At 48.1% G+C, this 24,144-nt stretch overlaps 8 protein-coding genes across 8 annotated transcripts; 5 read left to right on the top strand and 3 right to left on the bottom strand.

Moving 5' to 3' along the window:
* Nucleotides 1-109: 109 nt before the first annotated feature.
* On the top strand, nt 110-2,919 carry HD556DRAFT_1465656 (outer membrane protein Iml2/Tetratricopeptide repeat protein 39; the record flags this gene model as incomplete). The annotated part of the gene is made up of 16 exons (XM_041308350.1): nt 110-283; nt 334-506; nt 556-585; nt 699-719; nt 773-1,023; nt 1,074-1,122; nt 1,169-1,270; nt 1,321-1,419; nt 1,469-1,514; nt 1,563-1,667; nt 1,730-1,821; nt 1,877-1,908; nt 1,962-2,087; nt 2,144-2,227; nt 2,282-2,293; nt 2,347-2,919. The coding sequence occupies 16 exons, from the start codon at nt 110-112 to the stop codon at nt 2,871-2,873; spliced, it is 1,923 nt and encodes a 640-aa protein (XP_041162618.1). The 3' UTR covers nt 2,874-2,919.
* A 45-nt stretch (nt 2,920-2,964) lies between these two features.
* Nucleotides 2,965-4,323, bottom strand: HD556DRAFT_1431141 (dephospho-CoA kinase-domain-containing protein; the record flags this gene model as incomplete). The annotated part of the gene is made up of 3 exons (XM_041304980.1): nt 2,965-3,286; nt 3,341-3,734; nt 4,317-4,323. 3 exons carry the CDS (start codon nt 4,321-4,323, stop codon nt 2,965-2,967), a joined length of 723 nt encoding a protein of 240 aa, XP_041162617.1.
* A 948-nt stretch (nt 4,324-5,271) lies between these two features.
* On the top strand, nt 5,272-7,105 carry HD556DRAFT_1465650 (RmlC-like cupin domain-containing protein; the record flags this gene model as incomplete). The annotated part of the gene is made up of 12 exons (XM_041308349.1): nt 5,272-5,608; nt 5,664-5,762; nt 5,821-5,876; nt 5,933-5,967; nt 6,024-6,061; nt 6,120-6,212; nt 6,333-6,364; nt 6,427-6,584; nt 6,634-6,660; nt 6,712-6,845; nt 6,896-6,986; nt 7,047-7,105. Coding segments are annotated over exons 1-12 (885 nt in total), but the record flags the coding sequence as incomplete, so codon positions are not given.
* Nucleotides 7,106-10,495: 3,390 nt separating this feature from the next.
* On the top strand, nt 10,496-11,031 carry HD556DRAFT_1197777 (uncharacterized protein; the record flags this gene model as incomplete). Its single annotated transcript, XM_041296315.1, has 4 exons — nt 10,496-10,551; nt 10,609-10,758; nt 10,814-10,892; nt 10,945-11,031. Coding segments are annotated over 4 exons (372 nt in total), but the record flags the coding sequence as incomplete, so codon positions are not given.
* Nucleotides 11,032-13,503: 2,472 nt separating this feature from the next.
* Nucleotides 13,504-13,806, bottom strand: HD556DRAFT_1233275 (uncharacterized protein; the record flags this gene model as incomplete). The annotated part of the gene is made up of 1 exon (XM_041297581.1): nt 13,504-13,806. A coding segment is annotated over one exon (303 nt), but the record flags the coding sequence as incomplete, so codon positions are not given.
* A 118-nt stretch (nt 13,807-13,924) lies between these two features.
* On the bottom strand, nt 13,925-15,764 carry HD556DRAFT_1357082 (ClpP/crotonase-like domain-containing protein). Its single transcript, XM_041302508.1, has 10 exons — nt 15,538-15,764; nt 15,413-15,484; nt 15,331-15,352; nt 15,155-15,272; nt 15,044-15,095; nt 14,973-14,984; nt 14,851-14,922; nt 14,751-14,795; nt 14,622-14,703; nt 13,925-14,570 (listed from the first exon to the last, which is right to left on the bottom strand). The coding sequence occupies exons 1-10, from the start codon at nt 15,629-15,631 to the stop codon at nt 14,315-14,317; spliced, it is 825 nt and encodes a 274-aa protein (XP_041162613.1). The 5' UTR covers nt 15,632-15,764; the 3' UTR covers nt 13,925-14,314.
* Nucleotides 15,765-17,111: 1,347 nt separating this feature from the next.
* HD556DRAFT_258694 (uncharacterized protein) lies at nt 17,112-19,306 on the top strand. Its single transcript, XM_041310047.1, has 6 exons — nt 17,112-17,588; nt 17,648-18,005; nt 18,065-18,079; nt 18,132-18,244; nt 18,302-19,083; nt 19,134-19,306. Exons 1-6 carry the CDS (start codon nt 17,354-17,356, stop codon nt 19,296-19,298), a joined length of 1,668 nt encoding a protein of 555 aa, XP_041162612.1. The 5' UTR covers nt 17,112-17,353; the 3' UTR covers nt 19,299-19,306.
* Nucleotides 19,307-21,413: 2,107 nt separating this feature from the next.
* Nucleotides 21,414-23,761, top strand: HD556DRAFT_1267721 (uncharacterized protein). The gene is made up of 5 exons (XM_041299133.1): nt 21,414-21,948; nt 22,008-22,365; nt 22,425-22,439; nt 22,492-23,440; nt 23,491-23,761. The coding sequence occupies exons 1-5, from the start codon at nt 21,714-21,716 to the stop codon at nt 23,653-23,655; spliced, it is 1,722 nt and encodes a 573-aa protein (XP_041162611.1). The 5' UTR covers nt 21,414-21,713; the 3' UTR covers nt 23,656-23,761.
* Nucleotides 23,762-24,144: the final 383 nt, after the last annotated feature.

Genomic DNA, 24,144 nt, shown 5'->3' with positions numbered 1-24,144 from the left:
GAGCCCGGCTTCCGACCCGTTCTGGCTTCGCCGGACCTGCCGATGCGGTGCCGCACTTCATTGACATCGCTGTCACCTCCTTGGTCTCAAACCACACCATTCACTTTCTATGGCGTCCACCCTGTCAGCTGAGGATTTATTGCGCTCAGCGACACAAGGATTTGATCACCTCTTTGCAAATGATATCGATGCAGCCCAGAAGGTGTTTGAATCTGAGGACGCTCCCTTCCACTTATTAGGACTTGGCGTTGTCGCATTTTTGCAGGCAGCCCTTGGTATGGAGGTTGGTTGATTACTTAGTATATCATCTCTAGAAATGACTGATTTTTGCAGACGGGTCTAATGGACGAAGCTACTCGCTGCCTTACAGCTTCGGAAGCAGGCGCCAAGAAACAAGCACGGGCGGCAAAATCATTACCCTCGATCCATCGATTCGACGCTGGAATGGAGTGGGAAGTCATGCATGCCGATGCTGTCGTTCTGCTTGGCCTGACTCATGCACTGAGGTATGTTTGACCATATTAACGCATGCTCGCTTCTTATATTCGGTTACAGCGAGTCATACCGGGGCTACCTGCAGTGTGTGTGAGTCCTATTTCATATGTGTGTCCTGCTTGCAGCCAATGCTTTTACAGGTATGAACTTAACAGGCGAGTTTTGGAATCGAGACGTGCTATGTATGACTAATGTCAGAGTAGTGCCCATTCCAAATTTAACAAGTGCGTTGTCATAAGTCATTCATACACCGTATATGTTCATCGACTGTCATCAGACTCTTCAAGACTGTTTACCCGAATGGTCTCCAGTCCTACGCAACTCCCGCAACAACCCCTCTACCATCGCGTAGAGGCTCTGATAGAAGTTTGCGTTCTTCAGCAATACAATCTAAGCCAAATACCGCGTCTAAGTCAGGCTTCTTTAGCAGGTGGTTCGCTCCGCCGGCTTCAGTCGCCGCCCCAGGGACAATGACAAATCCGCCAAGCGGGCCCGTCGAGGAACTCGTATTGTCCGGAACCGCGTTCGGTACCTTTTCTCACACCTCTGTGTTATCATATTGAATTCAAGGTTGTCAGGATATGGGTTGTTTAACCTAGTGCTTTCTCTCCTACCTGCAAAGATTAGGTATGTTGCTGACTGTGCGAGTAACATCCCCTTGACGCCGCTTCAGGAATGTTGTCGGCTTTTTTGGCTTCAATCACGATCGCATGCTAGCTCTACAGGCTCTTGCCGTTTCTGCCGCGAGGAGTGATATTCATTCCGTGTTTGCTGGGTACGTCCCCTCGATAGCTATCGATGCCTATTGTATTGATCAAATTAAAGGTTGGTTCTTATGACCTACCACGGGGTTGTTCTTCTTCTTTCTGGGTATCAGGCCGACGAGGCGCACATTATCAAACAGTACAAGGCAATAGTTTCAAGGTCAGTATTTTTCTCCTTCAGTTCATTCAATTAAGGCGTCCCAAATCAGAGTAGATGGCCGATACCCTGATGGTTCCTTGTGGATTCTGAATAAGGTATGTTTTATTCAACGTAAATGTTCTCTCATTCTTATTCCCTGTCAGGCAAAGATACAGCGCATGACATATGATACCGAAGGCGCGATTGAGACCTTGAGGGATGGCTTGAAGCCTGAGAGGAAAAAATCGTTCCCTCAGGCTGACACATTGGTATGCATCATGATTGTGACGGCGATTTTCCTGTCTTTAACCTCTGTTTCTACTGTTTCCAGCTCACATTTGAGTTGGCCTGGACGCTCCTTTCGCATCGTCGCTATGAAGAAACGGCAAAGCAGTTCCTGGACATTACTAAACTCAATAGCTGGTTCCCTATCTTTTTCTTCTTCACATACCTTCGAACTAACCTATCAGTCACGCAGGAGTCACGCGACATACTACTTCATTGCAGCTGGTGCGCCAATAGTTACATTATTCTAACCATACTATTTACCATTGCCTTACTAGGCTGCTATTTCTCATTGAAAGATTACAATAGAGCTCAGAAGCTTTTGGACAAAATTCCCGACCATCTCGACAAACGGAAGCTTTCAGGTAGAGATATGCCAACAGAAACCTTCATTAAGAAAAAGCGTTCGTCGTCCTTTGAACCAATCCTTTGACGTTCAATGAACCTCACATTGGAATAGTGGCTTTCTACAAGAGAAAGCAGGCTCGCCTTGGAGGAGATGAGAATCGATTTGTAGAGGCTATAAGGATCAGTCCCGCAGAAGGTTCGTTTCACGTCGTGTTTCTTTTATGTTTTTTTACTATTTCATTTGCAACAGAAATTGCGATTTGTGCGTATTTAAAAGATGACTTCAGCAAGAAACATTGACTTGATCTTACATAGTCTGGAATACCCACGCACGTATTGAGAGCTCCATCGCCATAGCGCATATCCAGGAGTGGTCCTCGCTGACCCCAGCTATCACTGATATCGAGAGCAAGTATCTGGCGACATCAGTTGCAAAAACTGAAAACGATGACCTCGATACTGTTGACGAGCTCGCAATACGCTCACTCCTCCTCGGCATCGTTCATCGTACTCTCGCAGAGTATACGGCTGCGCGCGCATTCCTCCTCGATGCGCTAAAGAGGGCCCCTGATGTCGAAATCAGCTCATGGGTTGGAGGTGTCTCCGCCTTCGAGCTCGCCGTGCTCGATTTGAAGGAGGCAGAAGTGAAGGGAACAAACATGAAGCCGGAGGAAGCCATGACGATGTGGGAAGGCGTGCTCGCGGGCGCCAGCGAGAAACTAGACCAAGCATATGCAATGTCCGCAAAGCAGACGGACCTGTCGTCGAGGCTTGATAGCCGAATTGTCATGCTCAGGGATGAGATTTTCGACAAGCGTGGATTGCTCGGGCTTCCTGCATGAGACAAAACAGCGTTGGACAATACGCATACACTATCGATGTTTTATGATACGCATTTCGGACTCTGCACTTAGTTGATATGCATCGTGTTATCTAAATTCCCTTGAATGGCCCCCGACTCTGGCGTCGTGATCGTTTCACAGACCTCCATCCCAATGTCCATAGCATAGAAACTATAGCAAATGGAGGGAAAAGCCAACTGAGCCTCCACGACCACCCAGCTATCCGTTCTAGCTTCATAAGACACAAACGAACTTGCTGTTCCAGATCCTGCACGGTGCCAGAATTATCAAGGACGATATCGGCATACTCTACTTTCTGCGCTATAGGAAGCTGCGAATTAAGGCGTGCTGAAGCATCTTCGCGAGACGAATTGTCGCGCGTCATGAGCCTCTGCAGCTGAATGTCTGCTGAACTACGATAGGTCGTAGCTGTGGATGAGACGCAAAGGTATCAGAGAGAAACGTACCAATACACCACGACCACTTTCCCCATCCATTTCCACAGCCCTCCTTCTATCAGAAGAGGGACGTCCACAACACATAGTTTCTCTCCTCTCAACCAGCACAAAAACACATTCCAGAGAATGGCGCGCGAAACAGCAGGATGGATGATGGAATTCAATTTCTTCCGCTTCACCTCGTTATTGAAGATAATGGCACCGAGTTTCTTTCTGTCGAGGGTGCCATCTGGGAACAGCACTTCAGAGCCAAAGCATGCGACGATTTGTGTGAGCCCTTTTGCTCCTGGTTGCACTACTTCCCGTGCGAGGACGTCCGCGTCGATGACGGGTATCTGCCGGGACTTGAAGAGGGTGGACACAGTTGATTTGCCCGTTGCGATACCCCCGGTGAGACCGACAACTTAAATTCGTTCAGAAATCAGCGGGGACATTCGTATGGAGACAAAATACCCAACATTGTAGACCCTGGGTAGCAAGGTGCTTAGGTGACCGTTGAATCTAAGCTTGAAGTGGCTTGTGCATCGGTCGCCACGTGACGTGTGCTACAAGCAGATGGCGACCGAATATAAAATTTAAATTCATTCATTAACATTCATGCGTAAATGGTTAGAATGAAATATTCTTTCTTTCTGCCATTTTACGACTCGAGCTCTCGCTTGATGTTGACTGGAATCACTGGATCGTACGACAAACCTAATACAATAATTCATTTGGCATTAAAACAATTGACCGAATCACCGCATCCATATCATGATTTCAACACAGCAATCACCAGATCTTGAAGATGGCAACACCTGATTTATATCTCGAATACACACTGCTTCCCGAAATGTTCTTGAGAATATACATACCGCACAATTCCAGATGACAGGTCATCATATCACAGCAGGCAAGCAGAGCTTTGCGCCAAACAATCGGCGCTTCCAGCTGTAGGCTCCAAACTTTGAAATTTGAGGACATCGTGGGTCGAAGCTCGTCTGACCGGCCATCGCCGTTTTCCAGTGGTTCTACTTCGCAATATTGAAGTGGCAGCTGCACGCTCCAAGGCTCCATCGGAATTCTAGAAGGCCACGAGTACAGCTCGAACTTAACCATTGTTATAAGTCATTAACAAATATGAAATCATAGCGCGACTCCGCCACGGCACGATACAACCGGAAGAACAGTAAAAGGCCACACCTTCCTGAACAACTCAATCTTCCGAGTTAGCGATCAAACGGCGATCAATCGGAGCGAGCTTGGGAATATCTAAGACCTGGCTTGGCGCCGAGTTCGAGATATCATCGGTCTCTAAAGAAGTGTGGATGAGCCACACGCATACAAAACATGGCTCTTACGGAAATTATCAGTCGAAGCGAAGTTCCACACGTGTCTCCACTCCATAGATTTTGAGCATGAAGCTACAAAAAAAATGACTATCTCTCGATGCCACCAGGGGTAGCTCGGACCGCTCGTACAATCAAATAGAGCGGGTGTTAGAATAAAACAATGAGCCTATACCATGGAAGATCGGCAGACTCCAAGATCTCCTCGGATACCGTTGAGAATTATCTGTCTTCATGCCATGATCAGTGATAGCCAGTGATTCCAACACTGCATATCATTGCTTACCCGCAGCCCACTTAGTACTAAGCTCTCGAAGGCATCTGCCAGTGAGACTCGGGCACGACCTCGCAAATGGTGTGATTTCTGTTCTGGAGTGGCTGATTCGTTCACGAGATCAGCGATAGATGGCTACAGTTCCAGTTCCACGATACGTCTCTACCGGTGACCCACTTCTAGTGATCACCGTCATTTCTTGGCGCGATGTGAATAAAATACTAAAAAGTGACCCATGGTGAGGATGAAACAAACATATATAGTCTGTGATAGACGAGGGTGTGTGAGCTTGTGAGAACTCTGAACCATGCTAAGCGAGGTACGGATATGCGTGGGTAATTTGTCCCCTGTAAGAGCAAGTGACATTATTCAGCCGTCCGACATGGTGAGGACATTCTCCCCGCAATGGTGAAGAATGAAATTGTTTCTAAGCTGAGCGCTATCGCTGATCGAGCTCCTTTACCAAGCGAGCGAGCGACGGGTATATAAATTCGTCTCACACGTCGTCTCTTCTATCCGAGATTCAGAATCCACCGTTTGCCCACCATTGTTAATCTCACCAGCTTATTCTTCCTGTCTCTTATCCCGGTTCTTAAGCTTGAGTCACCTGAAATGGCCTTGAACATGATATCTAGGAATGTTGTGAAGAAGGTGCTGGCTGTTGAGACACCTGAGGTGTGTCTATTTCAACGATTGTTAATCTCCGAAGCGGCTTATATCCAATTGTTAGGGTGCTGGAGCACTCGTACGACGGTCCATCGGAAGCGCGAGCTTGCGCAATTTGACGCCTTTCTTGTTGCTGGATCACTTCCATGTGTCCGAGGGTGCCGTAAGTTGATTTCCTGTCCTGTGTGGGCGCAATACAGATCATACAATTATTCATACAGGGATTCCCCGACCACCCCCATCGTGGTCAGGCAACCGTAACGTACATGCTCGAAGGGTAAGTGAATTCTACTTATGGCATGTGCTGCGGGCGTGATGTGATGTTTTGTACAGATCAAGTCGCCATGAGGATTCCGCAGGACATTCTGGTATGCCTGTTTCTCTCAATTTATCTTGATATGCGTTGACACATACAACTTCACAGGGACCATCAAAACCGGCGGTGTCCAATGGATGTCTGCCGTTAGTGAACAGCACTTTTTTTGTATGCGCCGTCAATCTCAACTGGCCCGTCATGCAGGGAAAGGGGATCATTCACGCGGAGATGCCCGTGCATGGAAAGAACGTGCCCGAGCCCCGAGGAATGCAGCTTTGGGTAGACCTACCAAAGGACGTTAGTCCCATGCCTATGTTGCTGTGTGATAACACAACTGACGAACGTGCTACAGGTCAAGATGACGGTAAGTCTAGTAGGGGTTTGAGGGTCTGGTCTTTATCATCACGTTTGAAATAGGAACCGACCTATCAAGAACTGGACCCTGAGGAGTATGTCGATTGTCTATGTGCTTTGAAAACTCTTTCTTTTTCTCTGACGCTTGGTTTTCCAGCATTCCAGTAGCGTACCCTGAAGGCAAAGACGGCAATATCAGCATCAAAGTCATCAGTGGGAAGAGCCATGGCGTTGAGTCACCTGTGCGACCACTTGGCGGGTGCTGGTACTTCCACGTGTTGATGAAGAACGGCGCAACCATGTTCCAAGAGATTCGTATGTATTCTTTGATGCTACGCTTGAAGTTCGTTGACACTGTCGACAGCTACCGGTTGGACAGCATTCGTCTATAGTATGTTGGTCGAATGTGTTGGTTCTGTCAAGGACTGACGTTTCTCCTTAGTTTTGAAGGGTGCAGTGAGCGTCGGTGAAAGCGGTCCTGTTAATGATGCTTTCCACACTCTCGTTCTTTCTCATGCGGACGGTGAGACTGGTGTGCGACTAACAGCTGCAACCGACGACACTTCGTTTGTCCTGGTAAGTACACTGTCTTTATAGAGGACCATTCCTGATTTTTTCGGCAAAAGGTCGCCGGGGAGCCTCTCGATCAGACTGTTTTCCAGTATGGTCCTTTTGTCATGACGAATCAGGAGGAAATACAGAGGACATTGATGGACTGTGAGTGGTTCGCTGGAATATTTGATAAGGTGCTCAACGAATGTCCATACTGATATCCAGACCGAACGGGTCGTAACGGATTCGAGAAAGCGCATACGTGGAAGAGTAAGATTGGAAATATGTGAGAACCCTTGTACGCATAGTAATGGCGTTTTTTGTTCTACAAAGGGTAAGCTCCTTTACCATGACGTTTCATGATTTCACGTTGACACACGTTGACAGTTTTGTTCAACGGTTTATTGCGAATGAACATTAATACTCGGTCCGAATGCACTGGCATTGTAGAGATACTTATTTTCATATTGATCTTCTTTCGAAATACAATATTAATCGATTCGATATCATGTCATACGATCGATAACGAGAGCTCGTATTGGCTCGATTGCTGTAAGCTTTTCTCCTCAAAGTTTTAAAACAGTAGTGGACGCAATCGACAAAGGTGCATCACCATGTTCATCAGATCTTGTTCTATGATGGAGATGCTTGCAGGTCATTTGCTCCAACATTAGACTCGTGACCAGTCTAACGTACGTCACAATGTTGACGTCGTCCGTGGTCATATAAGCCAGGCTGGACTTCAACCTTGTTTAGAGTGGCCCAACAGGATTTCATCAAAATTTAGGGGCAACCCTGAATCGGTTGCTTCGGACTCGTAGTGGGAAATTGATACCTACTACTGCGTATACCAGACTAAGCCAGGCTGTAGCTATGTAGTAGGCTGTGGTAGGATACCTTCAAGAATATCCTGATGGCAACGGTGCCCCTCTGAATAAAGGATTCCACTTCCGCGTGCTTCCTCCGACACCGACGGCGGAGGATCTACATAGTATTCTGATCCCTCGAGAATCGCTTTTCCGATATCAATCAACACGAGTTCCTCGAAAGGTGTCTGTGCTAATTAAGGACCAGGAGAACAGCATGTTCATTGTCCAATGCCGCCCCAATACCTTAGGCAAGCTGCAAACGCATAAATACTGGGATATCGGAGGCTGTTAGTGACCTACCGGCGCACGTAGAGTATTCTGGTACTATGAGGCTAGGCACTCGGCGTTTAAAGGGGACGCTCAGCTACTTATTCTAATTCACCTTGGCGTGCGTGTAAATTCACACTCAGGTGAACGCGTTAAACCTGATACACAGAGAAGCTTGCAAGTCGGAAGTAGTCGAGTGCACTATTACAGTTTGCAGAACGCCATCCAAGATCTTCAATCCGGATAAATGACTGGTCGCGGTGGACTTCTCGAAGAGATCTTCCATGTTTCCCATGGCCACCGGGGTATATCAGACCTCAAAATTTCCATGGCATAACTCACCCACCTTTCCTGTCATTTTCTTGCTTGAGCTCATCTATCCATTAAACCTGGAATCTGCTAGTCACGAATTTCAGTTTGATATCCCCTTCAAGTTTCAGTAATATTGATTATCGTGTAGCACAGAGTTCCAGTTACTGGCGGATTTTGATCCGGAAGTGATTGGAACTCGAATGAACTCGCAGCCTACAAAGATAGTTGAGCAAAGTCGCAACACTTTTCTTTTGGGGCAAGCTCCTGCACCGGCCACACGAACTTCCTGTTGTAAAACCGATTGGTTTCAAAGGCAAGGAGGGCCCTCGATTGATGCACTGTCGCTAGCACTAATAGACGCCCTTGGAATCTCTGCCAGATTTTACGGGCATCAAGTTGTCAGACGAAAGAAACAATACTAATGACAAACCGTAGGATCTTGACACCAACGAGCTAGGTTCCTTAGAGTCAGGCTCCTTAGAGTCAATGGCAAACTAGTAATTTTTTTCTTCTGACCAAGAGCCCTTATATTTAGAATGTAATTGAACGAGCGAAGGCGTCTGAAGCATTACACTTTAGCTGCCTTGAGTCGTTCAATCCCTTCTAACTAGATTGGGAACATGTGGCTTCTGTACGCGTAATGGTATTCTTGTCAATATACTTGCAATATTTGAGATCTGTAAATTAACGTACCATGAACAAACATACGTAAATACACGTTGTGCGCTTTGCAACTAGAATTTGATATGTAGAATGTTGGCAAGGTGAAATAGGGTGTCCTGGGAAGGGCCCGGTGATAATCATAGCCCGGTTCAATCCTGTTGATTGCGCGCAGCGCGCTTGTTCCTGGTGACAAAATTGGACAGCGGTGTGACACGCACCATAGTAATCGAGTAACATTTATTGGAATCTAGGTGCTCCAGATTTTGGCAATAAACGAAAGATATTTGATCCACAGAAGCTATAACAAATCATAACCATCTTCCACATTCAGTCATCCTCAGCGCCAAGCGCACACTAGCTATACGTTCAGTAACGCACGTTTGACCTTGACTGGTGTCATAGCATGAATGTGACGGCATCAGCGTGTCATTTCCGATGGCCTATTGGCCCTCGCTCAGTGAGGGAATAGTAGCTGCGCACGCAATGAATCAATGATGCAATTACAGCCCAGTGTGAGCTGTCCAAGATGTGCAAAAGTCGATTGACTTCTGTTTTCCGTTACAGCCTCGAAGCAGAGTATAGTAAGTTGCGAATAGTGCTATGGCTATGCTGCGAACCTCAGGGTCATGAGTATGTACTGATCTCACCTACGGTCCAGGATATGCGCAAAAGCCGACAGAACCAGGTAAGATCTTGACGTGTGGCATGAGTGCGTACGAGGGTGGGTTACGGTACGGCAGAGCCGTCACGGTACTGACAGGTGCCTGAACATCGATGTTTATGAAAAACCGAATAGTCCTTAACCGTAAGTACATGGACTGATGTGCCATCGATATCTGTTTCGGGCGCCGCGAGGTGTGGTTCCTTGATCAGCAGCTGCGGCGGCCTGCACAATGTTGGAACTTCTGTGAGACCGAGCCTACGGAGAAAATGCCAAGTAACAGCTGGCCATGGAGCCAAGGGTTCTGATAGGCATACAATACAGGAATTCGAAGTTGATATAGAGAATTGGAGAACGCCTCGAAGACTCGCCAAGTCGAACCTAGAACCGCCAAGTGTGGGTCAGTGATGTGGCACGATAGTTGGCCAATGGTTGACTTTGTGATATGACGATGATGATCCGTGGCTTGTCTAGACAAGCCTCCACAGCCGGGTGTATCGGAGGCCCTTCGTAGTACTTTTTTAGAATAGCCTGTGCAGAAATACAACGTGACAGAATTTGGCATTGGAGGGTGGAGATCATGAATTTAGCCGCGGTCTGAGTCATGTCATTGTGACCCTGGGCGCGTACTTTTCAAACGTGCGAAGGCATCTCAAAACGGAAACCAATGATTTTCATAAAAAGCTGTTCTCCCGGAAAACGCCAGGACCACTACACAGTACTAGTTGCACTAACAATACCGCTTTCGCCTAGCCACATCCACAACCGCTTACTAGATATTAGTAACCACTAACAGCCAACTGCCATTATATAAACCAGAACCTCTGTGCCTTTCCCTCGCAACTTGTTCATATCACTCCTTGTACGCAACCTGTACTAGCCCATTTCACAACTCAGCTTTCATGGATCGCTTCTTTGCCCCCAACACTTCAGAGGCATTGGCCCACACCCATTTAACGTACGTTCAGTTCCTTTTTCGATTCTAGCATGATCTGATCTCTGTGTGGCATGCCAGCGAAAATTGGTTCACCTGGGACCAAGACCATCCTTCATTCAACGAGACCCTCGTTGCAGGATGTGCATCCTATCAAGCATTTACGCGCTACCTCTCAGGTTCTGACCTATTCATCGTACCTAGGTCCCCTCGTGAGCTCGAAGGTGTTTTGTAAGCACCCCTTTATTCTCCGAACTTTACCCTCTCTTATTCGCTTGCTTGTCAGGCGGCGTTACGCGTATGATAGCATACACAATGCCATAGCGGTCTCACGGCAAACTCTTCAAAGAGGTGGATACAGCCGAGTTAGTGGAGCGCTATCTGTAATTGATTCCTAAGCTGACCCATTTGGCCTAGATGTGCTCCCTCGCAGAAAAGTCAATACGCGACGTTCTAAATACCAATGACAATGCAACTGTCTTACTCGATTTGCATACGCCTCAACCCGAGACTTTCACAGGACCGGATGTGACGCTGCCTAATTCAAACACCCGCATCAGGACTTAATGCCAGTTTCATCGCATCAGCTCGCTTTGTTCAACCTTTTATCCTCGGCTCCCCACTAATATTTTTTTCCACTGTGGCTTGCTGGGATCTTTGTTTTCGTTATCCTCCCGATCTGGTTATGTATACTCGCATCTGTAGCATTCCCCGCAACGACCTACCTTTACTATGCAGTCTGTATGTACTACTACAATTTAATCGCTTCTTGATTCAATCCATCATTTCCAACTTCGGCGGGTTTGCTATTCAGGGAATCCAACCACGTATGGTGCGCTGTGATTATAATCCTGCCTCGTTTGGTATACTGACAGGTACAAAAAGTGCATCCACATCCCGTCCCGCAGCGTGTTACATTCCCCGCACTTCATGATTACTCACACAACCGACTATTTTTTGGCCGCTGACCAACGACGTAAGCGTCCGCTGACGCTTGTGTGAAAGCAATAGTCAAATCAATGCCTCGGAGCGACGGGCAGTGTGTAAATTTATACAGTGCGCAGCCTGGGGCTAGTCCATATTGCCAAATGGATCTTTTCGAGACTGGCAATACCTGTGAGCTTGCCATCACGGCATCAGCAGCTACGTGTGAGGGGCCACGACTCTAACGACATGATTGATAATCGATATATTGATAATATCTGAGCTGTACGGCACCCCACCCGTATTGGAAGCTGAAATTTGTTTCAGTCTGCCACCGATCAACCCACGGCCGTGCAACGTTTGAACGGGAATTAATAACAGGTTAGCGCTTCTTCTACAAAAGAAAGTACACACCCCGTAGATAGGGCGGGGCGGCACGTAGATACTCAAACCAGATGCACACGTTTATCAACTAACACATATATCCGCATCAGTCTGTGAAAATGGTTATCTCCCCATCAACTGTACGCGTTTGAACCTAGTTAGGCCTGTTCGAACGGGCACATGAGATGACAGCGGACATCACGTCTGAATGAGAAGAAGCGCTGTGACGCTGTCAGTATTGCGAGATAACGTTAGTGAGTTGTGACAGACTTCCCGGTAGGCTGGATCTTCATGGCAGATGCACATGTTCAGGGAATTATCCAGCTCGAGCAGTACTGAATAGTTGTTATCTGTCGTTATCTGAGAGGCACCCTGAATTTGCATTGCCGTTGAGCAGATTTACATAAATGTGAGCGAACACTATTGTGGCATCACTAAACGCAGCATGGTGAGTTTGGTTGTTACCGACACCGATCACTTGAAAGTTGAAACACACACGAATAGTGCTGTGCTCACAGCACATCTGCAAACTTCTGCATCTCGATATCTTACCTTCACGCGCCTTTCGCTCAATATAAATCTATGCTCTTCCTGTCGGACTCCCGTTTGCCGATGGATCGACCTTGGACGTAACCCGCATCCGGTAACGTAGTTGATATCCAAGCCGGAAAGAAAAAAACACGGTACTAGGAGGTACTAGTACGACCTATATCGAAGACTGTGAAGAACCGTGAGAACGTGAATGCGAAGCGATGAATGGTCCGGGCGTAAAGCATGGAACCCCTGCAAAAAACTGCGTTCTTACGTTAGCGTAACCGAATACGTTAGGCTACCTTTTGAATTAAAACCAGAAGTTCAGAACGAACTCAGGGACCCCAGTGGTCCCTTATCCGGCAGACTTATCACGCGAGACACCTTAAGCCTTGAAGATTTGAAGCTTGAGCGCCTGCATAAAGTATACAGCATCTACACCTGTTCACACGATAGTTTCCGAAGGGGAACGACTGCTTGTTACATGTGGCTGTAAGCGATTGTCATCCAGGCCAGGTTCACTGATGGTGGTGGCCCCAAATGCAGGGAGGAGGTTGACCCCACATGCGAACATCGGTGCCAGTATGGATCGATATGAAGTCATTGACTCGCCCGTAGCGCTTGCAGTGCCCGCGTTCAGGAACGTTAAGCAAGTGCATGACGATACTTACAACGAGCATAGACACCCTTTTTGGTTTACTTTAGCGAGTATATGCGGCGCCTTTCGTTCTATCGCGAGACCGTAGTGTCCGGGACGCGATATAGATATCACTGATGGTAAAAAAAAAAAAGAGAACCATCGCATTGATGACATGATCGAGCCCTTGGATTCCGGCCAGGGTTACGCCTGAACGGAATGAGAAGGCTAGTCCTATGGATCAGGAGATCCGCAATGACCTGTCAACATCGAAGGGTGATGCTGCCCCTGCATGCGAGTTATTGACGACCAATAGTTGCTAGAAAGTGGATAGATTGAAAGTACCATATCAGTGGTTGTCTCCTAATAGGCTCACCTACAGTGCCGGTGCCCCGCACGATAAGACCAATCATAGATATGCATCCGATATAGAACACGAAGATACGAACAAATGTGGACTTGATAGCTCTGGGAGTCGTTTCCCTCAGGTTCTGTGCCTCTCAAGCCGTAACCGCAACCAAATCGCTGCCGATGTGTGCAAGCACCGTAGTGGTTAACGTGCTCCAGAATCCAAGGGAGAATGCGAATTGATCATTGTGGACCTGGTGGATGATGTAGTTGCCCATGGGTCCGTTTGGTTGCCGCCAGTAACGGAATCGAATGCGATCGTGTTTTGTGTTTCCTCCGAGATCGACAATAATGCCAGGAAGAACCAAGCCCACGAGGAATACGATCTTCAGGCCGCCCATCCAAAACCCCAATTCTGCAAAAAATTGTATACCAAGCGAGTTCACAATAACAACTGGAGGTGTCAATAGGCGACTCGAAGAAATGTTGGCTCAACTCGCCGAGAATGATATACAAGGCTACAAGTTCACTAAAATGAGATTCAGGCCAACGTGTTGGACAGCGTTCGTACCTGTCCAGACCTCGATAGGCGCAATATTGCATCACAATGCCAGTTGCATTGATCAACCCTGTGCCAATAGCGGCGTCTCGGTCAGTATGGCAGCATGCTCTCGTGTGGGTCTTGTAGATCCTCCACATGAAATAACGTCTCGTCCATGCGTTCAGTAGCGGACCAACTCAGGCGGCTGCCGGTCATGATAGTCTTGAGAGCGGGAATCACAATCACTGCAAAGATGATTCACGCAATTATATTGCATCTCCTCGGAATCTCCTTGCGTACAAATTACCACATTCCTGTTGTAGGGGGTATATGACTAAAATAGCCAGGTATACATGTGGTCCCCGGTCGGTCAGGTGCGCTAGTTGGTGACAAGACTTGCAAGACAAATATACATACATAGATCACAATTTATGCTTGATTTCTTTCCTGGCAATCTTGCCGAAGCGCTCAGCAGGTATTCCGCTACTAAATCTCTCCGCTTGGGCATAACTCTCTCGCAGATTCACGGCGTGGAAGTTGTTCTTATCGTTCAAACCAGCTTTGATGAGGGTTTTGATGGCGAAGATAGAGGCAGGAACTAAACCATCGAGTTCCTTCTTGAGATGTTGATGAACCGCAGAGTGGAATTCTTCTGTTGATTTCGATGGAAATATTTTGCTAAATCATCATCAGGATGGGGTAGGAAAGGTTGGGTATGGGAACACGCACTTGACGAATCCACATTCAAGCATTTCTGATGCGCTAATCTTCTTATTAAGAAGGAGAACCTCGTTTGCCTTGGCGATACCCACTTGACAATATTATGAGAAAAAGTCGTACGACAATGAATTCGCTTACTGCGGTTGACAAATGAAACACTAGCTCCTCCTTCCACCGCAATGCCTTGAAGAGTACATGTCTTCAGCGTGTATAAAAGAAAACAATCAAACGCGCGAACCTAGGAATGGGAAGCCGACATTCAACCAGGCTTCTGGTACGGCATATATGAAATCAAAGTTGCCAAGGAAAGCTATGGGAACCTATTTGAGATGACACGTATAGCATTTATGGTGAACATACCAGCTGCTATGCCTAACCTCGAGGTCGTCACTTGAGCCGCTTGCGAGACATTTAGAAAGGAAGTTGCATACCCATCACCGGCCCATTCAGTGCTGCAACAAGAATTTTGCTGTGACTATAGATCTTTCATGATAGGAATAATCGGTCGGTAACACTATGAAAAAGTAAGGATTGTGACATACGGCATGTGTGCAGTCTGTGTTCGCGGCCACTACCCCATTGATGAGGCAATCCCTCATCGAGCGTTGAGTAGTCGGACTGTTCGGCTCGCTGCTCGTCGTGCGCTTCACGTCCGTGCCACTTTCCGAAACAAGCACTATAAGTAACGAAACGCTTGCTCTGTGGACTGCAGACTTACGCACAGAACCACTTCCCATTTGCTGTACAAAGATGCAAAGATCAAAACTACTGCCACAAATTTGGAATTTGAATTTGCTTGCCTTTCCATACAGTTGCTACTACATCTTCTCTTCCATCGATGGCCCGTAAAGAGTTGGCAAATTCGTTATAGTCTGCGAGTCAATGGTTGCTCAGCCAACGTAGTTTGCTCAAGCACAACACAAACCTTCTGGTGTCAGCGCATTCAGACGGTGAGGTTCATTCAAGGTTATCGTTGCGATACCCTGAGAAACGTTCACTGAGATTTTACTTGCAGGCATGATTAAGATGGTGTTTAAGAAGACGAGGATTATCACAAGGAGATGCAAGAGACCTCAGCTATTGCCTTGCGCATGAAGTGGATAACCGGTTATAACCGCGCAAGGCGGTGGTCGAACGGTCTAACCGTAGATGCTAACGGTAATTACTAATTAGGCCCCCGACACCTAATTATAGCCTATAGCGGAACGTCCCGCGGTCACGGCAATCTTCGCTTGTCAACGACAACACACCTCACGATGAGCTCGAACCAACTCGAACTGTTGCGTATCCTTCGCCACCCACACATCTAACTCCCAGATTGGCTGCATACGCTTTATTTTCAATAGCTTTCAATATCTCTCTTGATCTTTCTCAACTCGTCCCCGCAAACGGTTTGAATGACTATCACCACATCTGTTTCTAATTCCCGCAAACAACAGCCCACCGGTGTGACGCGCGTCGGCGTGCAGGGTGAGCAAATTAACTTGAAGTCCTTGTAGAAGGTACTTATATCTTATAAAGTACTTCTATGATGCGATTGGTTAATTCTGCCGCTCCGCTGCTTTCACTGACGACGGACCACATGAGCTAGCACCAATCCGCCACTTCCTAAGACCTGCTGCTATCTCTTGTCTCCACACGTTAGTGCGTGTCCGTGCATGTTGCAGTTGTGCGAACTGGCACCTTTCTTTCAGCTCAAAGTACTTGACATCGACCCCATCCGTCAACGAGCTATGAACGCGAACACTCTTCCATTCATATTGTGGTACGCTTGTCTTTGTTGACTTCTCTCACAGGCACTGATCTTCATCGATCATCACCCATTTGCACAGTGCGACACTGAGCGCTCAACACCAAGACGCATTGACAAGCTACACCCAGAATCCATACCGTTCATCGCCCCCTTCACCCTCCGCAAATGCACCAACAGCTTTCCTATACCAAATCACATCCAACTGTAATAGTGGTAGACGAGAACTTTCGCAGGCTCGAAACGTCATTGTTGGAGTCCGACAGATCCGAGTCGACGAAGACCGAGTGATCTGATATAGGCACCAGGAGAAGGAGACATAGGTCCGAGCGCGAGCGGAAAGAGAGAGAGCGACGCTATGACGTCAGCTCGTGTCCTGAATATTGTTATGTCTGTCATTCATATTATAGTTGAAGTTTTCACTCACCATAAAAGCGCCAATGCGCATCTCCAAAGACTGAGATCGTACCTCTTTGTGCTAGCTCCCGCGTCCCCACTCGCGATACTTCACAGTAGCCATCCCCACCATTCTAGCGTCCCTCTTGCCCTAGTTAACAGACTCTTATCCTAGGAGACAGATGACTGCAGCAGGTGCTAAGAACGCAGTCTGCCGCGTCTGGCTTGGACTTCGCTAAGCCAGTCACCATTCCAAGTTACATTTGGATTACGAAGAGGTGACAAACCTCACGTGAGGTGACAGAGTGTGACGCTGTGCAGAACAGTTCTACGCGCGGAGTGTTCAGCCTTATCATTGACATTACAGCCGATAATTATCTTCCTTCCACATCTGATTCTGACTACCGTGACGGCGGAATTAAGTACCCGACGATCGTCGCTATGCACAACAATTCAGGAAACAATATTGCGTCAATTTTCCATCATGATTCCTATCATCGATCATCTGAGACAATCATGAAAAATGAGCATAGAAAACTGCTATCTCAATCGCTATCGAATTCGCCCTTACAACGCCCCTTGACCCTTCGTCGAAATGCTGTTTACAAGGAAAGCCGTAGCCGTCTGGCTTTCTCTTGCATTTGAACGGGTTCTGACTGCACAGACACCTCTGTCGAGTCATACGCCTTCATCCTTTCACCCGGGGGTCGAAAGTGATCTTGGACAATGGCTCATTGACGAAGGACCTGCGGTGAACACGACAGGTCATCTGGTGTTTGAAACGGCCAATTCCCTGCTTCAACACTGGGCAAATACTCGTCATCGCATTGGTATGTTTGATAATACTGAACTTCAACCAGATGGGTCGCGACTCATCATTTGTCTGCAGGTCATACAATAATCCCAGGGACTATTCCCGTAGGCACTCTCCTCTACCATGGAGCTCTCACCGGTCCCCATTTACCGACCGCCCTGGATTGGGTGGCTGTGGAACCAGAACACTCGACATTTTTCTGCAGAGGGACAAATGAAACAGGGTGCTGGCTCCTCACCCTTGCAGTCACTCGGCCGATGAAAGTGCTCTATTTTGACGGAAACAGCGCTGCGAAACTCCCTGAGGGCACTATGGACACCCAAGATCTCGTGGCATGGTCGGAAATGAAACCCGAGAGGGTGTGGAATGAAGAGCGGCGCATAAAGGATCTGTGTAAATGGGGTCAGAAGTATGGCGTGAACGGCTTTGTGAGGTTTGTTGGATGTTGAGATGCGTGCGCGCGAATGCCTGATGCTGATTTGGGAATCATAGGATGGAAATGAATTTGTGCGAATCCATACGTAGCCCCTTGGTGATTTGTTATTGACGACGGTCATAGTGAAATCATGATCTGCAACTTCACCTCTCACATGGAGGTCGTCTCGTTCTTAAAACTCGAGAGCACTCGCATCAGCGCCCACCCGCTGGATCCGCCAGAGGACCCCAATACTAGTGAGTACAGTGACTGTCCATGTTTTGACGTAGGTCTGATTTATTCTTGGACATCAGTACGTCACGTTCTTGAATTAATGCATTCTGCTTCATGGCGCGAAAATTATCCAGGAGAAACCCGGATCATGCTTGATTTTTCTGGGCTTGTCTCTTTCTACGACACCGCTCTTGTTCCCTCCTTGGTGCCGCGCCGTGTAGGCTTGGACCGGTGGGATCACCGAGTGGCAGGAATATCACCGGAGGATATAGAGCGCGTCCAAGACAGGCTAGCTCAGGCGCTAGCACGACCACCCTCGACAACCAGCGGCATTGACTGGAAAACGGTCTTGCGCTTGGTGGTCGATCGATATGCCAGCCGCCTGGAGTTCATACAGCACCTTTTGAACCTGACGTTGGACGATGGGACGATCTTTGACCACGCACAACAAATTCAAAGACAGTTGCGCAACGTGCTTTTGCCCTACACTGTGTTTGCAGCTCTGCCTCCCAATACCTCCGTCACCGCCAACGCGACAAATTCGTGGGCTGCGCCAGTTTTTCGGGAATGTGCTGCATCGCACGCGGCCTCCATAGCGTATCGTGGAACAACACTGACGCCCTCCGAACATCTACTCCTGCAGGCGGTGCGGGAAACTACGCATGAAATATGTCGCGTCGTCACGAAGATGTGGGCTTCCGGAATGAATTTTGGAGTCGACGCCTTTTATCCTCCGGAACAACGTCCTGAAGTCCATCACATACATACTCTCGTAGGCGAATGGAAGGAGGACGTGACACAGTTAATTTCCTGGTTGGACTGGAGCGTGTGGGCGAAGTGCCGACCGGCCTGTGGTTTCGAGGTAACACAATCAAGTTACTTGTTTGCGAAATGACTGACCTCGTCGTGTAGGAGATGTGCTATTTGCCTACTTGGCCGTTTGGGTTTGTCCGGACTCCCGGCGCACCACTTCAAGCCCAATGGGACAATGGTTCCTTATGGCCAGACCCAAACAAAGGGGAATGGAAGCGACCACAACCCAAGTGCATCAGACGGCGGGAGCCATATAGTTTTTAGGATACATGATTTACATTACTGCTGACATATACACGTCTTTTGTACATAATTATTGCACTGGAATTTAAGCGCGCCGCGCCCACGTGGGGCCTCAGTATGATCGGAATGCTCATCTTACAGCTGTTTTCATATCGATAGACCAGAATTTCGAAAATTCATTCAGCCGCTTTTGTTTGTTGTGGGAGCCACACCAAACAGAGGCGCTCACTACTAAGCTACTTTTGTAAGTCTCTAACCCGGCTCGGACATGTGGGGCCTGTGTGGTGTATTATAATCATCAAGTAGTAGTATCTGTAATTGTACATTATCTTTGTGCTTTCACTTACTGCAACGTCCTGTGCTGTAAGTAGACGAGGACGACCACTTTCCAGAGGGTTTCGAACCACAGAACCTGTGAGTTGCGAGAGCCGAAGAACGCGATCAATTGACTGTTCGATGGCTGCATCCCATCACTTGTGCTATGGCCTTTGATGTCATGCGGTGTGTGGACATGATAAACCACTGCTGTTTTGCAGCATCTGGTACATATCGATGGTCTCCGTTCATGATGATGGCCGGTACTAGTACTTCCCAAGCAACTTAGTTGGACAAAAGTAGCTTAGTAGCGAGCGCCTCTGTTTGGTGTGGCTCCAACAACAAACAAAAGCGGCTGAATGAATTTTCGAAATTCTGGTCTATCGATATGAAAACAGCTGTAACAACAGTCCGACACATGGAATTGTAAGTGCTCTCATCGGTGTCACTGTCCTGGCTATCGCATCCGTCACGGTCGACCATTAGAGCTTTCAGGTCTCTTGCAAATGCTTCTTGGGATATAATGAGGTTGCGATCCTGCGCGTGGTTCATCTGATTTGGCCAGCGATGCCAAATCATTGCGGTAGAACGTTAAGTTGAGGTTGAGGTCATCTTGGACTTCTGGCAAGAACCGGTTCGATCAAAGCTTCTCAACCAGGAAGCCTCGTCGTCGGCTTCATTGTACATGTCCATATTGGTGCACTGCAGCAGACGTAGGAGCTCTACATGGCGTTCTGCCTCTTCTATCTCCCACGCTGTTAAGACGACACGGAAGCGACTGGTGTCACGCGAGCTTGCTGAATAGCATCATCTGTCATGCGTATTAAACCACGTTTCAGGACATCCTTGCACTGTATAACAACTTGTGAACCAAAAAAACATGCTGGGAAAAGGAACTTTGAACTTACAGATTCTGAGTCTATCAGAGCCAAGTCACTTTGGTGACTTCTTGCAAGGGACTTTCCTGCGAAAAGGAGATCCGTTGGGTTTGGTCCACCAGGCTTTGCGCATGTCCCCAATTTGCTGGCAGCTTGGGTGCATCCAGTCATACGACGGACGATAGCATTTGGTAGATAAGGAGGATCCAGAAGTGGATTCATAGAACGAGGTATGTGACCCTTAGAGCGAGGGCGTTTTCGGCCGCTAGCAGCAACAGACCGCCAAGTAACACATCTCTTTGTGACGCGGCTACCCATTACTTTATCGGGGGTCTGGTCCTGCACATTCGGTGATCAGTGAAAACTTCTGGCGATTCGAACGTGACGATTACATGGTCACAGCCCTCTTGATGACGGCGTGAAGGTGAGCACCTAGGGCTCGACGTCGTTGTGAGACCAACTTTCATGCTAGAGGGTAAAGTAACTAAGGCTGGCAGCTGTGGAGCCGTCTAGGGGATAATTCATGTCAGAGCTTCGAAGTTTCAAAAAGTGCGGGACTTGGCCAGTCTGGGTGAGGTCTATACAGACAAGTCACAGACTTCCGTGTTAAAGCCTGGGGGACAAGTCTGCTACTAGGTGGTTGTTCGGAAAGTGCCGGGATGTCTGATGAGAGGTTCAAAACTGCTGCCATCCCCGCCAGTCTAGCATTCGAGTCTTGCCCTACCTGACAGACTCTTATCCTAGGAGATGGGTGACTGCAGCAGGTGCTAAGAACGTGGTCTGCGTCTGGCTTGGGCTTCGCTAAGCCAGTCGCTACTTGTTCAGAGTTCCATTTGGTTTGTGTAGAAGACGCGAGAGGTGACAGAGTGTGACGCTGTGCAGAACAGTTGATGCCGAACTGTGTCATTGACATTACATAATTATCTTTACATCTGACGGCAGACTATTAGAGTAAGTTCCGATAAGTACCCCACGAATCACGATCGTCTCTGTGCACAACAATTCAGGAAACAATATTGCGTCAAATTTATATCATTATTCCTATTATCGATCATCTGATGGCCAGAGGAATGAATTATAGAAAAATGAACACCGAAAACTGGTATCTCAACCGCTATCGAATTCGCCTATTAGGACTAGCCGCCGCCGAAAGGGTTGCGTAAAGGAAATCAAACCATAACTGCATGGATGCACTCACTGAGTGTATAACTAAGCTTACAACGGCCCTTGGCCCTTCGTTGGAATGCTGTTTACAAGGAAAGCCGCAGCTGTCTGGCTTGCTCTTGCATTTGAACGGGTTCTGACTGCACAGACACCTCTGTCGAGTCATACGCCTTCATCCTTTTACCCGGGGGTCGAAAGTGATCTTGGACAATGGGTCCTTGACGAAGGACCTGCGGTGAACGCGACAGGTCATCTGGTGTTTGAAACGGCCAATTCCCTGCTTCAACACTGGGCAAATACTCGTCATCGCATTGGTATGTTTGATAATACTGAACTTCAACCAGATGGGTCGCAACTCATCATTTGCCTGCAGGTCATACAATAGTCCCAGGGACTGTTCCCGTGGGGACTCTCCTCTATCATGGAGCTCTCACCGGTCCCCATTTACCGACCGCCTTGGATTGGGTGTCTGTAGAGCCAGACCACTCCACATTTTTCTCCAAAGGGCCAATCGAAACAGGGTGCTGGCACCTCACCCTTGCAGTCACTCGGCCGATGAAAGTGCTCTATTTTGACGGAAACAGCGCTGCGAAACTCCCTGAGGGCACTTTGGACACTCAAGATCTCGTGGCATGGTCGGAAATGAAACCCGAGTGGGTGTGGAATGAGGAGCAGCGCATAAAGGATCTGTGTAAATGGGGTGAGAAGTATGGCGTGAACGGCTTTGTGAGGTTCGTTGGATGTTGAGATGCATGTGCGCGAATGCCTGATGCTGATTTGGGAATCATAGGATGGAAATGAATTTGTGCGCATCCATACGTAGCTCCTTGGTGATTTGTTATTGACGACGGTCATAGTGAAATCATGATCTGCAACTTCACCTCTCACATGGAAATCGTCTCGTTCTTAAATCTCGAGAGCATGCGCATTGGGATCAGCACCGACCCGCCGCCAGAGGGCCCCAATACTAGTGAGCGACTGTGTTCATGTTTTGACGTAGGTCTGATTTATTGTCGGACATCAGTACATCACATTTTTGAATTCATGCATTCTGCTTCATGGCGCGAAAATTATCCAGGAGAAACCCGGATTATGCTTGATTTTTCTGGGCTTGTCTCTTTCTACGACACCGCTCTTGTTCCCTCCTTGGTGCCGCGCCGTGTAGGCTTGGACCGGTGGGATCACCGAGTGGCAGGAATATCACCGGAGGATATAGAGCGCGTCCAAGACAGGCTAGCTCAAGCGTTAGCACGACCACCCACGACCACTAGCGGCATTGACTGGAAAACGGTCTTGCGCGTGGTGGTCGATCGATATGCCAGCCGCCTGGAGTTCATACAGCACCTTTTGAACCTGACGTTGGACGATGGGTCGATCTTTGACCACGCACAACAAATTCAGAGACAGCTGCGCACCGTGCTTTTGCCCTACACTGTGTTTGCAGCTCTGCCTCCCAATACCTCCGTCACCGCCGACGCGACAAACTCGTGGGCTGCGCCAGTTTTTCGGGAATGTGCTACGTCGCACACGGCCTCCATAGCGTATCGTGGAACAACATTGACGCCCTCCGAACGTTTGCTCCTGCAGGCGGTGCAGGAAACTACGCATGAGATATGCCGCGTCGTCACGAAGATGTGGGCTTCCGGAATGAATTTTGGAGTCGACGCCTTTTATCCTCCGGACCAACGCCCTGAAGTTGATCACATACATACTCTCATGGGCGAATGGAAGGAGGACGTGACACAGTTAATTTCCTGGTTGGACTGGAGCGTGTGGGCGAAGTGCCGACCGGCCTGTGGTTTCGAGGTAACAAAGTCAAGTTCCTTGTTTGCGAAATGACTGACCTCGTCGTGTAGGAGATGTGCTATTTACCTACTTGGCCATTTGGGTTTTTCCGGGCTCCCGGCGCACCACCTCAAACCCAATGGGACAGTGGTTCCTTATGGCCAGACCCAAACAAAGGGGAATGGAAGCGACCACAACCCAAGTGCATCAGACGGCGGGAGCCATATAGTCTTTAGGATACATGATTCACATTACTGCTGATATATACACGTCTTTTGTACACAATTATTGCACTGGAATTTAAGCGCGCCGCGCCCACGTGGGGCCTCAGTATGATCGGAATGCCTACCTTAACAACAGTCCGACCCATTGGAATTGTAAGTGCTCTCATCGGTGCCGCTCTCCTGGCTATCGCATCCGTCACGGTTGACCATCAAAGCCTTCAGGTCTTTTGCAAATTCTTCTTGGGATTAAATGAGGTTGCGATCCTGCGCGTGGTTCTCGAGCTGATCGAGTAGTTCATCTGATTTGGCCAACGATGCCACATCATTGCGACGTTGGGTTGAGGTTGAGGTCATCTTGCACTTCTGGCAAGGATTGGTCCGATAAAAGCTTCTCAAACCAGGAAGCCTCGTCGTCGGCTTCCTTGTACATGTCCATATAATTGGTGCACTGCAGCAGACGTAGGAGCTCCACAAGGCTTTCTGCCTCTTCTATCTCCCACG

The sequence above is a fragment of the Suillus plorans genome, assembly GCF_016647745.1.
Source record: "Suillus plorans strain S12 chromosome Unknown HD556scaffold_16, whole genome shotgun sequence".
Taxonomy (NCBI): Eukaryota; Fungi; Basidiomycota; class Agaricomycetes; order Boletales; family Suillaceae; genus Suillus; species Suillus plorans.
This window is presented reverse-complemented; position numbering and strand designations above follow the sequence as displayed.